This window comes from Oncorhynchus masou, chromosome 20 (genome assembly GCF_036934945.1).
Source record: "Oncorhynchus masou masou isolate Uvic2021 chromosome 20, UVic_Omas_1.1, whole genome shotgun sequence".
In the NCBI taxonomy this organism is placed as follows: Eukaryota; Metazoa; Chordata; class Actinopteri; order Salmoniformes; family Salmonidae; genus Oncorhynchus; species Oncorhynchus masou.
In genome coordinates, this window is record NC_088231.1 from 19,358,081 (window position 1) to 19,374,671 (window position 16,591).

The 16,591-nt window shown below is 47.7% G+C and overlaps 1 protein-coding gene across 1 annotated transcript in view; it reads left to right on the forward strand.

Annotated features, from left to right (window-relative positions):
- Positions 1-16,591, forward strand: part of LOC135506571 (zeta-sarcoglycan-like) — a 259,447-nt gene that overhangs the window by 195,077 nt on the left and 47,779 nt on the right. The window contains exon 2 of the mRNA XM_064925911.1: positions 3,585-3,785. Within this exon, the coding sequence (XP_064781983.1) occupies positions 3,585-3,785 (201 nt within the window). The remainder of the gene's footprint in view (positions 1-3,584; positions 3,786-16,591) is intronic.

Below are 16,591 nucleotides of genomic sequence, written 5' to 3' on the forward strand. Positions count from 1 at the left end.
CAGGACGCTATCGGGCTGATTGGATCGCGGCGGCGCCTGGGTTGCCGCGACAGCAGAGGCGTTTGGCTGTTAAGGCGTTAATAAAGTCACGTTGCGGCTCCGTTGGAAAGCCTCGGGCGGGGAGACCCGGGCGTGATGGATCGCTCCTTGTCAGTTCAATTTGAGAAATGTATTGAGACTACATGGGGTTGGTGGTGGAGGGGTTGAGAGGCATACAGGTAGCGTAGAGGGAGAGGGAGAGGGGGATGGAGAGAGAGAGGTGTAAAAGATGGATAGTGTGATAGAGAGCGTAACAGGGAGATGGAGAAATGGAGAGAGAGCTAGAGAGATGGATGGGAAAGGAATGAGAGACTAAGAGGGAAAAGAGAGAAATGAATAGAAAGAAAGAGAGAAGGAGAGGGAAAGACGGATAGAGCGAGGAGTAAGGTAAAGAGGGAGAGGAGAGATGCGGTCACATTTAGGGACGTTCAGAAAAAGGACGAGAAATGAGAAAAGGAACATATGTGGCAACAAACAGTGAGAGGAAATAGAGAGAGAGACAGATTGAGGGAGGAGGTGGTGGGAATGAGAAGTAATGTTTCTTCACTTCTAATGCGTTGCTCATTAGATATTTATAGCCACATGAAGTCCCGGGGCTATGAAGCAGCTCTGACCTGTTGAGCCCAGGCAATGTCTCTGTCCCAAATAGAACCCTATTCCCTCTTTAGTGCACTACTTTAGACCAAGGCCCATAGGCACTAAAAGGAAATAGCGGTGACATTTTGGACTTCTAACACAGCATTCTGAATGGTAGGATACAGTCATGCTGTTTACACAAACAATCAAGTTCGGCAAGCAGTGAAAATGCCAGTGAGAATGTCTGCAATCTCCAACAGCAGAACACCGCTGCCGAACACTATTGCTAATTCAATACGTCACCGTGTCATTTTCTATGGGCTTGTGAGTAATGGGCATTCACTGATGTGTCGAATGGATTCTCTAGTTCCCGGTGAGACTTTAGTGAGAATCCAGGCAGAGCCCAGCAATATAGACTAGAGATCTACAGGGAGATACCAGAGGCCTGGCAGAGTGGTATCTTTCCTATCCTCAGCTCTTCAAGCAGTAGAACGAATGGGTTTTCTCTCCTGTCTTTCTTATCTTCACTCTCCCGCTCTCCTTCGCACTCTCTTTCTCCGTTCTCATCTTGCCTCCCTCCCTCCCTCCCTCCCTCCCTCCCTCCTTCCCTCCCTCCCTCCCTCCCTCACTTTCTTCCTTCCACACCACCTGTCTTCTCTATCTCTGCTCTATCCACTGCTCTCGGTCTCTCTCTCTCTCTCTCTCTCTCTCTCTCTCTCTCTCTTTCTCTCTGTCTCTCGTCTCTCTGTCTCTCTTTCTCTCTGTCTCTCTGTCTCTCTTTCTCTCTGTCTCTCTGTCTCTCTCTCTGTGTCTCTCGCTCAATTCAATTCAATTCATGGGGCTTTATTGGTATGGGAAATGTGTTAACATTGCCAAAGCAAGTGAGGTAGATAATATACAAAAGTAAAATAAACAACAAAAACATTACACATACAGACGTTTCAAAACAATAAAGACATTATAAATGTCACATTATGTATATATACAGTGTTGTAACGATGTGCAAATGGTTAATGTACAAAAGGGAAAATAAATAAACATAAATATGGGTTGTATTTACAATGGTGTTTGTTTTTCACTGGTTGCCATTTTCTTGTGGCAACAGGTCACAAATCTTGCTGCTGTGATGACACACTGTGGTATTTCACCCAGTAGATATGAGAGTTTATCAAAATCGCGTTTGTTTTTGAATTCTTTGTGGATCTGTGTAATCTGAGGGAAATATGTGTCTCTGATATGGTCATACATTGGGCAGGAGGTCAGGAAGTGCTAAAGCTTTCCTTAAGTTTGGGTCAGTCACAGTGCCACTGTGTACTCTCTGTTTAGGGCCAAATAACATCTCTCTCTGTCTTTCTCTCTCTCTCTCTCCGTCATCTGTCCATTCTCTCCCTCTGCTCCACCCCCATCCCTCCTCTCCTCTCTTTGTCCTTCTCTTCCTCCTTTCCTCTGTCGTCTTCTTCCTCTTTCCGTCTCACTTCATCCATCTCCTCTCCTTTCCTTCCCTCTCTCTCTAACCTTGACCCCTCTTTCTTGCCTCCCATCCTCTCTTTCCCTGTCCCATTGGTCCTAACCCTTTCCCTGTCCCATTGGTCCTAACCCTTTCCCTGTCCCATTGGTCCTAACCCTTTCCCTGTCCCATTGGTCCTAACCCTTTCCCTGTCCCATTGGTCCTAACCCTTTCCCTGTCCCATTGGTCCTAACCCTTTCCCTGTCCCATTGGTCCTAACCCTTTCCCTGTCCCATTGGTCCTAACCCTTTCCCTGTCCCATTGGTCCTAACCCTTTCCCTGTCCCATTGGTCCTAACCCTTTCCCTGTCCCATTGGTCCTAACCCTTTCCCTGTCCCATTGGACCTAACCCTTTCCCTGTCCCATTGGTCCTAACCCTTTCCCTGTCCCATTGGACCTAACCCTTTCCCTGTTCCATTGGACCTAACCCTTTCCCTGTCCCATTGGTCCCAACCCTTTCTCTCTTTCCATGTCCCATTGTTCCTAACCCTTTCTCTCTTTCCCTGTCCCATTGGTCCTAACCCTTTCACTGTCCCATTGGTCCTAACCCTTTCCCTGTCCCATTGGTCCTAACCCTTTCCCTGTCCCATTGGTCCTAACCCTTTCCCTGTCCCATTGGACCTAACCCTTTCCCTGTCCCATTGGTCCTAACCCTTTCCCTGTCCCATTGGTCCTAACCCTTTCACTGTCCCATTGGTCCTAACCCTTTCCCTGTCCCATTGGTCCTAACCCTTTCCCTGTCCCATTGGTCCTAACCCTTTCCCTGTCCCATTGGTCCTAACCCTTTCCCTGTCCCATTGGTCCTAACCCTTTCCCTGTCCCATTGGACCTAACCCTTTCCCTGTTCCATTGGACCTAACCCTTTCCCTGTCCCATTGGTCCCAACCCTTTCTCTCTTTCCCTGTCCCATTGGTCCTAACCCTTTCTCTCTCTTTCCCTGTCCCATTGGTCCTAACCCTTTCTCTCTCTTTCCCTGTCCCATTGGTCCTAACCCTTTCTCTCTCTTTCCCTGTCCCATTGGTCTTAACCCTTTCTCTCTTTCCTTGTCCCATTGGTCCTAACCCTTTCTCTCTTTCCTTGTCCCATTGGTCCTAACCCTTTCTCTCTTCCCTGTCCCATTGGTCCTAACCCTTTCTCTCTTTCTATGTCCCATTGGTCCTAAACCTTTCTCTCATCCCCTCTCCCCACAATAACCTCTGTCTCCCTCTTCCTGCTCACACCTTCCACTCCATTGCTTCCCCATCTCCGCTAACCTCCAACCTCACATCCCTAATCTCTTTGTCACCTCTGTCTGTCTTTACCCTCATCCCCCAACCATTTCTGCCCTCTCTCCTCTCACTGCACCTGATCTCCATCTTGGAAGTTCCAGAGGGCATCAGACAGCCTAGACGTTAGAGGAGTGCTTCATCAGTTGGAAGACTGTGGGTTTGAATCCTATTTCTGTTCTCTCCTCCTCCTCCAGATGACCCAGGAGCAGTACATCCTTGCGGCCCAGCCCAACACCCTGAGCCAGCGGGTACACCAAGGTACCCAGGCCTACCCGGTGGGTATCTACGGCTGGAGGAAGCGCTGCCTCTACTTCTTCATCCTCCTGCTCCTGGTCACCATGATCGTCAACCTGGCGCTCACCATCTGGATCCTCAAGGTCATGAATTTCACCGTGGTGAGTTACCCATAGTGCCCCCTGGAGGTCTGGAGGGAAAGTGTGACTGTGTGCTGAGAGGTAGCTTGTTGTAAGGCTGGTTGTTTGACCCGCACAAACAAGTGTTGAAAAGTTCAGGTTTATGCCACGTTTATGTCATGTAAACCTCAATGTGTTAACATACAAGATATCTAAGAGTGGTTTCATAAGAGCATCGGGAAATGCTCAGTTTGCTCAACATTAGGCCTCGATTAAGTGATTATGCAGGTTTCTGCTCCAACCTAAATCATGCTGAGCAGATAGAGTATCTTCACTGAGTAAGGATGTTGCTAGGGAACTATATCATGTCCTCATGGAGACGTGACGAGGCTTGCAGAGGAAGGGTTTTCTCACTTGATAGATGGGTCAATTGAAAAACATTCAGTGTTCAGGCGGAAGGGGAACCCAATGGTTCATTAGTGGCTAAACATGACTGTAGATGACACTTTTAGCGGGACAAAAAGCCAGATCAAGTCACATGTTAAAGTGAATATGTTAATGGCTTTAGATAGACCATTCGTCGTGGCTCAAGGCACAGGTAAACAGCCTTCTCTAACTCTGACAGAAACCCAGCTGTGAAAGTGGCCGGCGTGTGTAATGGAGCCTATGGAAATCCCGCCTGGATGGGGAGAGAGCGGGGGCATACCGAAATTGAGGGAGGCGCCCAAAATGGCACCCTATTTGTGTATTATTTTTGCCCAGAGCTCTATGGTAAACGTAGTGCACTATATAGGAAAATGATGCTATTTATGTATTATTTTTGCCCAGAGCTCTATGGTAAACATAGTGCACTATATAGGACAAGGATTCCATTTGAGATACAACATTACCATGAATATTTCCATCCAATGCCCTGACAGATAAACAAACCTGTCAAAAGTTGCGGATCTGTTTACTTGTTTTTCATCTATTTGTCTTTTCAACTCAATTTGGCGCGGGGTGGTCAGGGGGGCGGCCTAGTCTGTAATATACCCAGCATGCCCAGGGGCCCCTGGGACCGCCCATAATAATATATATGCAAATCAGTTTGGATGAGGTGACCCTGCCTGCCAATTGCTGATTTTCTACCCCGTCTGTTTTCATAATGGCTTCCTGCAATCAAATCTGCCCGCGACTTGAAAATAACCTAAAATACGCCGGAAGGGGTTTAGTTTCTACCAAATAAAAGGGCGAGAGCGAGTGTGTTTGTGTGAGCGTGAGAGAGAGAGAGAGAGAGAGAGAGAGAGAGGTGCGGGTTTTTCGCGAGGCCCCCAGCCATTCCCATAGGCCGCCGGCATTCCTGGTCCCAAATCAAATTGTGCAGATGCATTTTCCGAGGTGTTATTCCCACTATGGCTCCCAATATCCTCCAGATATCAGTGAAATCCCTCAAAGTGATAAATGTCAACGTGTCCCCCCTGTACACAGAGACAAAGAGAGAGCGTAAGAGAGAGCGTAAGAGAGAGCGACAGAGAGAGCGTAAGAGAGAGCGTAAGAGAGAGCGTAAGAGAGAGCGTAAGAGAGAGCGACAGAGAGAGCGAGCGAGCGACAGAGAGAGAGCGACAGGGAGAGAGAGCGACAGGGAGAGCGACAGAGAGAGAGAGAGAGAACGACAGAGAGAGAGACAGAGAGAGAGACAGAGAGACAGAGAGAGAGACAGAGAGACAGAGAGAGAGAGAGAGCGACAGAGAGAGAGAGCGAGAGAGAGAGATCGACAGAGATCGACAGAGAGAGAGAGCGACAGAGAGAGAGAGCGACAGAGAGAGAGAGCGACAGAGAGGGAGATCGACAGAGAGAGAGAGACAGAGCGAGAGCTCGATAACCACATACCTAACACTATAGTACTGTTTTTAATTTCTTCTGCCTCACTCTCTCTTTCTCAATTAAATTAAAATAGCTTTTTAGGCATGACAAAACAATGTAGATATTGCCAAAGCATACTTTGGGAATGAAGTGATTAATTTACAATATTAACATAATGAATTCCCTCTGTCGTTCCCTCCCGCGCTCTTACTCTCTCGAGTCGCTCGCTCTCTCTCTCTCTTCCAGGTCTATTTTCCTGTACAAGTCACCTTTCCCCTTGTCTGCACATCTCCTCCTCCTCTCCTTAACTTTTCCTCTTCTGTCTTCGAACAAACAGATCAATAGGTGAGCAGCAGAAAACACATAAAAGACGGATCCCCCTCGGACAGATATAGGCTCACCTCTTCATTACCTGGGAGGGGGGGGCTGGGGGGGGGGGGTGTGACTGACAATGGTGTAGGAACCGACAATGGTGCTCTGAAGCTGCAGCTTGCCACAGTGTGTTTGATATCAGTAGTCTTCGTGTTTGAAGCAGTAACCGGCCTGGATGACAGACTAACCAAGCATCTCTTTTGAACGGTACTATTGCTGCTGCTATTACTAACGCGTTATTCCTCTAGCTATCCTTACATGCTATAGGGTGGCATCAATACACAGTCTTGCTCTATGTGAATCCCCAGTGAGCCATAATTTGACGTCGATCCACGTAGATCAAAGCTGTTCAGACACGGTTTCTGTGTGGATTTCAGAACACTGTTTTGTAGCACACTAAATGCAGCTGGTGGATTTGGCCGCGCTGCACACTAAATGCTGCTGGTGGATTTGGCCGCGCTGCACACTAAATGCAGCGGGTGGATTTGGCTGCGCTGCACACTAAATGCAGCGGGTGGATTTGGCCGCGCTGCACACTAAATGCAGCGGGTGGATTTGGCCGCGCTGCACACTAAATGCAGCTGGTGGATTTGGCCGCGCTGCACACTAAATGCAGCTGGTGGATTTGGCCGCGCTGCACACTAAATGCAGCGGGTGGATTTGGCAAGCATAAATGCGCTGCACACTAAATGCAGCTGGTGGATTTGGCCGCGCTGCACACTAAATGCAGCGGGTGGATTTGGCTACACTAATCTGGGGGGTCGGATCTGCGCTGCACACTAAATGCAGCGGGTGGATTTATCGCGCTGCACACTAAATGCAGCGGGTGGATTTGGCCGCGCTGCACACTAAATGCAGCGGGTGGATTTGGCCGCGCTGCACACTAAATGCAGCTGGTGGATTTGGCCGCGCTGCACACTAAATGCAGCGGGTGATTCTTCAAAGCCAACTCTTTGATGGTGACATCACACTAGTTTAGGACCCCCTCGACGAGTCAGGCGAAGAGTCTTTGGCGTGTCGGCGAGACATTAAACATGGATGCATGACAGCCCTGAGCCACAATGGAGATCTATTTTGGATGGGTTATCCTCGGTTGACATGGGCAAGCATTAGCATGGGCTGGAGTGGCCGGGGTTTATGTGTTGGAATGTGATTTGACGATTCAACTTACAATTTTTGTTCTATTCTATGTTAATCTATAATATTCTACTTTCTACTCTTAGATATTCTTTCTATTGTATTCTACACTATTCTACATGCAATCTGGTCATCGAAGTCGTAATCTGTAACTCGGAGACAATTTGATTATCAGATCAAATGAACATAAAACAGAAATATGTGAATCTGCCCAAAAGACGGGAGTATCAATGACATTCACTTCAACGCACCATGTCAGTGGAGACTCCATAGACTAGCACCATGTCAGTGGAGACTCCATAGACTAGCACCATGTCAGTGAAGACTCCATAGACTAGCACCATGTCAGTGAAGACTCCATAGACTAGCACCATGTCAGTGAAGACTCCATAGACTAGCACCATGTCAGTGAAGACTCCATAGACTAGCACCATGTCAGTGAAGACTCCATAGACTAGCACCATGTCAGTGAAGACTCCATAGACTAGCACCATGTCAGTGGAGTAGTTTAGGTACTTTAGGTACCTATTTTAGGTACTTATTAGCGATATGATGAATAGGCTTTGTGTTGTTATGATTGCTTCATGATTATTTATTGAGTTTCAATGTCACCCGAAAGGCTATCAAAGGAAGATTTAAATTAAACACTTGACAAATGTTAAAAAGGATACAAAAAATATTGTTTTAATTTTTTTGTTTGAAGTGACAGCTTGGCTGTAAATGGGGAGGTCGGACTTCAATTTGGGGAATGCAAATCCTGCAGGGTCCTTTGGGGGTTTCACGCTGGGATTACATTTCCACTTGTTCCGCCGTTGGCATGGCAATGTTGTCACCAATCAATTGTCTTCATTTCCTAGTCGGGGGAAGGATGTGAGGTTACTTTCTAATGGTATGAGGATGAGGATAAACAAAGATATCGGGGTCGTGCGTGGAATTACCCATTGGTTCTCCTGACTTCCTGACCGGACTAGATTGGCTCTGAGTTGTTCCTGGTCATATCTCATTCCTGTTCATGGACTGTACTGTACAGCCACAGCAGATGTTAACATCTAACCCCCAAGGCACACGGAATATATGGTATTTATTCCTTGTGTCACTATTTCTATGTTTTATTTTTGATCTTTAACTGCATTGTGGGGAAAGAACCCGTAAGTAAGCATTACACTGTTAGTCTACACCTGTTTTTTACGAAGAATGCGCCAAATAACATTTGATTTGATTAGTCTCTTGAGACTGCGATGCCGCAGACCACTATCTCTGAGCATGGTCATCATTCCGTTGCACATCCTGTCTCAGCTAACCATCCGGTCTCAGCTAACCATCCGGTCTCAGCTAACCATCCGGTCTCAGCTAACCATCCGGTCTCAGCTAACCATCCGGTCTCAGCTAACCATCCCGTCTCAGCTAACCATCCCGTCTCAGCTAACCATCCCGTCTCAGCTAACCATCCAGTCTCAGCTAACCATCCAGTCTCAGCTAACCATCCGGTCTCAGCTAACCATCCGGTCTCAGCTAACCATCCCGTCTCAGCTAACCATCCGGTCTCAGCTAACCATCCCGTCTCAGCTAACCATCCCGTCTCAGCTAACCATCCGGTCTCAGCTAACCATCCGGTCTCAGCTAACCATCCCGTCTCAGCTAACCATCCGGTCTCAGCTAACCATCCCGTCTCAGCTAACCATCCGGTCTCAGCTAACCATCCCGTCTCAGCTAACCGTCCCGTCTCAGCTAACCATCCCGTCTCAGCTAACCATCCAGTCTCAGCTAACCATCAGTCTCAGCTAACCATCCGGTCTCAGCTAACCATCCCATCTCAGCTAACCATCCGGTCTCAGCTAACCATCCCGTCTCAGCTAACCATCCGGTCTCAGCTAACCATCCCGTCTCAGCTAACCATCCGGTCTCAGCTAACCATCCGGTCTCAGCTAACCATCCGGTCTCAGCTAACCATCCCGTCTCAGCTAACCATCCTCCGCTTACATTCCCTCTTGTCTGTCAGACAGTACGCTGGGACAAACACTATCATTCTCCATTGTATACAAAATAAACAGACTGACCACCCAAGCCCAGTGCCGCTGCTCAAATCCAGATTGGGGGGGATGGGTAGCGGAGGTTAAGAGATGGTGAGGCAGGTGTTGGACAATATGGCCGCTGTTATTATTAGGGGTTTATTATTATTGGTGCATCCTAGAGAGAGAGAGAGAGAGAGAGAGAGAGAGAGGTTTGTCTGCAGTGTGTGGGAAGGCATTTGGTATGAGTGAAATAATGTTGTGCGTTTGTACGGATGCCAATGTGTGTGTGTCCTGTACTACCCTATATCTCCCAGCTGTGCCCTGAGGCCAGAATATGCTGTACGCTGCTCTTCTACAAACCTGTGTGCTCAGCTCTAGTCATTACGAGAGGCTAGCACCTGAGCCCACTGCTACACACACACACACTGCTTATCCGCTGAACTCCATCACTGATTCCCCCTAGCCACGCCTGGGTCTTTGTTCTGACCTGAGGTAATGGAGGAGGCTCGGCTTGAAACACACATACACAAACACACACACACACACACACACACACACACACACACACACACACATGTTCTCATGCTCACACCAATACCCCCTCAGGTAATTGAGGGCACACCGTTAAATGCACACACACAGACACACACACACACACACAGAGCAGAGGGAGGGTGGGTTAATGTTGGGGATCCATCAGGTCCAGAGTGCTGACGTGTCTGATCTTAATCAGAGCAGAGGGAGGTCTGCACAGAGAGAGATAATCTAACAGCCTCCCTCCCTCCTTCCTTCCATCCTACCGCGCTCTGTCTGTCTGGACACTACTGGCCATTCTTCACTTCCTGTCCCCATCTCTCTCTCTCGTTATCTCTCACTATTTCTCTCTCTCTCTCACTATCTCTCTCTCTCTCTCTCTCTCTCTCTCTCTCTCTCTCGCTCCCTCGCTCTCTCTTCTCTCACCATTCTCTCTCTTCTCTCCCCCTCTCTCTCTCTCTCTCAATGAAATTCAAAGGGCTTTATTGGCATGGGAAACATATGTTTACATTGCCAAAGCAAGTGAAACTACCTCTTTCTCTCTCTCTATTTCTATTAATATATACAGTGGGGAGAACAAGTATTTGATACACTGCCGATTTTGCAGGTTTTCCTACTTACAAAGCATATAGATGTCTGTAATTTTTATCATATATACACTTCAACTGTGAGAGACGGAATCTAAAACAAAAATCCAGAAAATCACACTGTATGATTTTTAAGTAATTCATTTCCATTTTATTGCATGACATAAGTATTTGATACATCAGAAAAGCAGAACTTAATATTTGGTACAGAAACCTTTGTTTGCAGTTACAGAGATCATACGTTGCCTGTGAAATGACAGGCCTCTACATGCTTTGTAAGTAGGAAAGCCTGCTAAGTCGGCAGTGTATCAAATACTTGTTCTCCCCACTATATATATATATTTAGACATTGTATATAATTTACCAGTTCCATTTCACGTCATGCTGTTCGTAGAAATAATTGATTATAATATACCAGTTCCTCGCCATTATTTATCCCCGGAAACTATAATGGGTTTGGCCGGGAAACCCTAGTGCGTGCGTGCTTGTGCGTGTGAGTGTGTGTCTGAGAGAAAGTGTGTGATTCATCTATACATGTTTTCTTTGCAGGAATGACGATGCTAGTGAGAGAGGGAGAAAGTAGCAGGAGATGATGAAGATGAAGAGAAAAAAGTCACATCCATTCAGCATTAAATCTTTCTCAGAAACAGATACGCTGTCGGCAAGCCTTTCGCGGAACGTACAGAGGAAGCAAGATGGCCCTTAACATTTATTTGACCTTATATGTGAACCCCGCTGACCCCCACAGTGTGTAACAAAGCCTGTGGCCTGGACTTCACAGCAGAATGCTTTCTCATTTCCTTTCCGCTAAATGAGAAAAGATCTCTCAGCCCTCCTCCACTGAAGATCACAACCCCGTCTTTCTCTGTCTTTCTCTGTCTCTGTCTGCTATGAAGGGAGATAAAGGTTGTGGCCCTGCTGCTCTCGCTACTCCAGTCCGTCTGTCTCTCTGTCTGCTATGGAGGGAGATAAAGGTTGTGGCCCTGCTGCACTCGCTACTCCAGTCCGTCTGTCTCTCTGTCTGCTATGGAGGGAGATAAAGGTTGTGGCCCTGCTGCTCTCGCTACTCCAGTCCATCTTTTCGCTGTCTCCTTTCTGTTGGTCAAAGAGAGAAGGGATTCTTCTCCAGCACATGAGGGTTACAGCTGTGTGTGTGTGTGTGTGTGTGTGTGTGTGTGTGTGTGTGTGTGTGTGTGTGTGTGTGTGTGTGTGTGTGTGTGTGTGTGTGTGTGTGTGTGTGTGTGTGTGTGTGTGTGTGTCAAATCAAATTTTATTTGTCACGTGTGGAATACAAAAGGTGTATACTTTACTGTGAAATGCTTTACTCGCGAGTCCTTTCCCAACAACACAGAGTTTAAAAGAAATAGTAGCACAATAAATAACAACAACGAGGCTATATAAAGGGTACCAGTACTGAGTCAATATGCAGGGGTACGGGGAAGTTGAGGTAATATGTACATGTAGATAGGGGTAAAAGTGATTAGGCAGTTTGTGTGTGTGTGTGTGCTTCTGTGTCTATGCGCAAAGTTACCCTAACCCGGAAAACGTACAATACTTTCATGTGAATTTACAAAAAAAATGAATGAATATTAAATAAAAAAAATAAAACAACTTTTGTTCCTTTGGATGTTTGTCTCTCCACTCCCTCCCCTCCCTCCCTCCTCTCCTGAACAGTTTCTTCACGGTGACTGAACCAACACTGGTTTTCTCTGTTTCACTGTTTGGACTTATTCTCTCACGTGTGAACATGGGTGACAAGAGTACCGGTACCGAGTCAATGTGCAGGGTTACCGGTACCGAGTCAATGTGCAGGGTTACCGGTACCGAGTCAATGTGCAGGGTTACCGGTACCGAGTCAATGTGCAGGGTTACCGGTACCGAGCCAATGTGCGGGGTACCGGTACCGAGTCAATGTGCGGGGGTACCGGTACCGAGTCAATGTGCGGGGTACCGGTACCGAGCCAATGTGCGGGGGTATGAGGTACCGAGTCAATGTGCGGGGTACCGGTACCGAGCCAATGTGCAGGGGTATGAGGTACCGAGCCAATGTGTGGGGGTACCGGTACCGAGTCAATGTGCGGGGTACCGGTACCGAGCCAATGTGCGGGGGTATGAGGTAGTTGAGGTAATATGTACATGTAGGTACCTCATGTAGGTAAAACTAACTAGGCAATAGGTGGGAGTGTGTGTGTGCATGGACATCTGTCCATCCATCTGTCTGTCTATACATGTATTTCCACAAGCCCTGACGTGTGTTTCTTCTTAAAGCTACAGCCTTGGTCGTTGACTCAAAGATAAATGGTTGGTAGCAGTCATTAAGACCCAGGGGGAGTTATCCCAGCCAATAACCATGCTGATGTGGTGCCACAGAGAGCCGGGTCAAACCACCTGGAAACTAATGGCCATTAGGACTTCAACACCGCATCTCATTGTCCTTGTGCCACAGGGGACGAGGATGAACAAGAGCGAGGGAAAGTGTAGGGATGGAACAGGTGGGCGTGTGTGTAAGAGATAATTAAAGAATCTTAACACAGTCTATAGACGAGATTTCTATATCTCAGTTGGTAAACCATGGTGCTTGCAACGCCAGGGTAGGGTGTTCGATTCCCAGGACCACCTGTATGTAAAATGCGTGCACGCGTGACTGTCATTAAATCTGGATTAAAGAGTCTGCTTAATGGTATATATTACAAGACAATTTATCAACCCAGTCTGCCAAACAACATATTCACTGACTGCTATTACATCTCCAGCAGTATAGAGACCAATATTAATCACGTTTGAGCTAATGAACAGCGAACTGTCACCAGTTTAAATCATCATGGAATCATACAGAAATTAGCTCACACCCTGCATCTGTGCACCCAGTCCTCGCAGCCTGGCTGGACCCCTCAGTCAGGGTACAAAGCCATCCAGCACCATGCCGGTCTGTATTCCCCTGTCCGTGTTGACGACCTTGAGGATGACATCACGGGGGAGGACATGTTAGGTTTAATTAACGCTGAAAGGACGTCGGGAGTTTACCTTTACACCAGCGCGGATTAGCAGTTGATTAAAGAAGGGTGTTTCCAACGGCCGGGGCGATATCCCTGCGTGGGATAGGGACATCCGATCACGCCTGAGGCCTTCGTCTTTCCTTCTCATCCCCCTCTCCTCTCTTCGACCACCTCAACCCTCTCCCAGGGCCCTGACAGATCTCCTTTCCTTTCATGTTTCTGTTGTTCCCTCCCTTTTTCCTCTCATCCCCCGGCCGACTTTCCCTCCCCCTGCGGTAGATCGATACCGATCACATCGGGCTGATTGTCTCACGCTGAAGATGTCACAGCTCCTGTGAAGTGGAGCCCAGGAGGAGGAGTCTCTGGGCAGAGGATACCATGACTTCCTGCCCAGAAAAATCAACAGAAGGAGGACAGAGGAGGACAGAGGAGGACAGAGCAGGTAATCAAAGTACAGAGGGACAAGCAGAGGACACAGGCTGCAGGTTAGACCAAAGGACACAGGCTGCAGGTTAGACCAGAGGACACAGCCTGCAAGTTAGACCAGAGGACACAGGCTGCAGGTTAGACCAGAGGACACAGGCTGCAGGTTAGACCAGAGGACACAGGCTGCAGGTTAGACCAGAGGACACAGGCTGCAGGTTAGACCAGAGGACACAGGCTGCAGGTTAGACCAGAGGACACAGGCTGCAGGTTAGACCAGAGGACACAGGCTGCAGGTTAGACCAGAGGACACAGGCTGCAGGTTAGACCAGAGGACACAGGCTGCAGGTTAGACCAGAGGACACAGGCTGCAGGTTAGACCAGAGGACACAGGCTGCAGGTTAGACCAGAGGACACAGGCTGCAGGTTAGACCAGAGGGCACAGGCTGCAGGTTAGACCAGAGGACACAGGCTGCAGGTTAGACCAGGGGACACAGGCTGCAGGTTAGACCAGGGGACACAGGCCGCAGGTTAGACCAGGGGACACAGGCCGCAGGTTAGACCAGAGGACACAGGCTGCAGGTTAGACCAGAGGACACAGTCTGCAGGTTAGACCAGAGGACACAGCTCAGAACAAAACAGAGAAAGAATCCAGAATGTTTTGTCCCCGCTCTGCTGACAAGTTTTCTGCTCTGCTCACACAGGTGTAATAAAGGCCTGTTGCACTGATTTGGTTTGGATGGGAAGTAAATACTTTTATATTGTGATTTATCAGGGGCTGCAGCAGCAACCTCAGCACAGGACAGGAGCTTTGAGGAGGTTAACAGGACAGGAGCATTGAGGAAGTTAACAGGACAGGAGCTTTGAGGAGGTTAACAGGACAGGAGCTTTGAGGAGGTTAACAGGACAGGAGCATTGAGGAAGTTAACAGGACAGGAGCTTTGAGGAGGTTAACAGGACAGGAGCATTGAGGAGGTTAACAGGACAGGAGCATTGAGGAAGTTAACAGGACAGGAGCTTTGAGGAGGTTAACAGGACAGGAGCTTTGAGGAGGTTAACAGGACAGGAGCATTGAGGAAGTTAACAGGACAGGAGCATTGAGGAGGTTAACAGGACAGGAGCTTTGAGGAAGTTAACAGGACAGGAGCTTTGAGGAGGTTAACAGGACAGGAGCTTTGAGGAGGTTAACAGGACAGGAGCATTGAGGAGGTTAACAGGACAGGAGCATTGAGGAGGTTAACAGGACAGGAGCTTTGAGGAGGTTAACAGGACAGGAGCATTGAGGAGGTTAACAGGACAGGAGCTTTGAGGAAGTTAACAGGACAGGAGCTTTGAGGAGGTTAACAGGACAGGAGCATTGAGGAGGTTAACAGGACAGGAGCATTGAGGAGGTTAACAGGACAGGAGCTTTGAGGAGGTTAACAGGACAGGAGCATTGAGGAGGTTAACAGGACAGGAGCATTGAGGAAGTTAACAGGACAGTAGCTTTGAGGAGGTTAACAGGACAGGAGCATTGAGGAGGTTAACAGGACAGGAGCATTGAGGAAGTTAACAGGACAGGAGCTTTGAGGAGGTTAACAGGACAGGAGCATTGAGGAGGTTAACAGGACAGGAGCATTGAGGAGGTTAACAGGACAGGAGCATTGAGGAGGTTAACAGGACAGGAGCTTTGAGGAGGTTAACAGGACAGGAGCATTGAGGCACACACACACACACACACACACACACACACACAGTTAACAGGACAGGAGCATTGAGGAGGTTAACAGGACAGGAGCATTGAGGAGGTTAACAGGACAGGAGCATTGAGGAGGTTAACAGGACAGGAGCATTGAGGAGGTTAACAGGACAGGAGCATTGAGGAGGTTAACAGGACAGGAGCATTGAGGAGGTTAACAGGACAGGAGCATTGAGGAGGTTAACAGGACAGGAGCATTGAGGAGGTTAACAGGACAGGAGCATTGAGGAGGTTAACAGGACAGGAGCATTGAGGAAGTTAACAGGACAGGAGCATTGAGGAGGTTAACAGGACAGGAGCATTGAGGAAGTTAACAGGACAGGAGCATTGAGGAGGTTAACAGGACAGGAGCATTGAGGAATGTTAATGTTGTCTCACGTCTGCCCAAATATGCCTAATTGGTCAATATATACATTTTCAAAAGTGTGCACTCTCCTCAAACAATTTAATGATATGTTTTCACTCTAATAGCTACTGTAAATTAGACAGTGCAGTTAGATTAACACAAATTGAAGCTTTCTGTCCGTATAAGATATGTTTATGTCCTGGGAAATGTTCTTGTTACTTACAACCTCATGCTAATCACATTCACGCACATTAGCTCAACTGTCCCGAGGGTGGGACACCGATCTCTAGAGATCTTTAAGAGGTTTTAACAGGATAGGCATAGGATAGGCATATTTGGAAATTGACAGGACAAGAGCATTGAGGAATGTTAACAGGACAAGACTGGAGCATTGAGGAAGTTAACAGGACAGGATATTGAGGAATGTTAACAGGACAGGAGCTTTAAGGAATGTTAACAGGACAGGAGCATTGAGGAAATTAACAAGACAAGACTGGAGCATTGAGGAAGTTAACAGGACAGGAGCATTGAGGAATGTTAACAGGACAGGAGCTTTAAGGAATGTTAACAGGACAGGAGCATTGAGGAAATTAACAAGACAAGACTGGAGCATTGAGGAAGTTAACAGGACAGGAGCATTGAGGAATGTTCATATTATCATATGTTAACAGGACAGGAGCTTTAAGGAATGTTAACAGGACAGGAGCATTGAGGAAATTAACAAGACAAGACTGGAGCATTGAGGAAGTTAACAGGACAGGAGCATTGAGGAAATTAACAAGACAGGAGCATTGAGGAATGTTGACAGGACAGGAGCATTGAGGAATGTTGACAGGACAAGACAGATCAAAAAGTAAATAG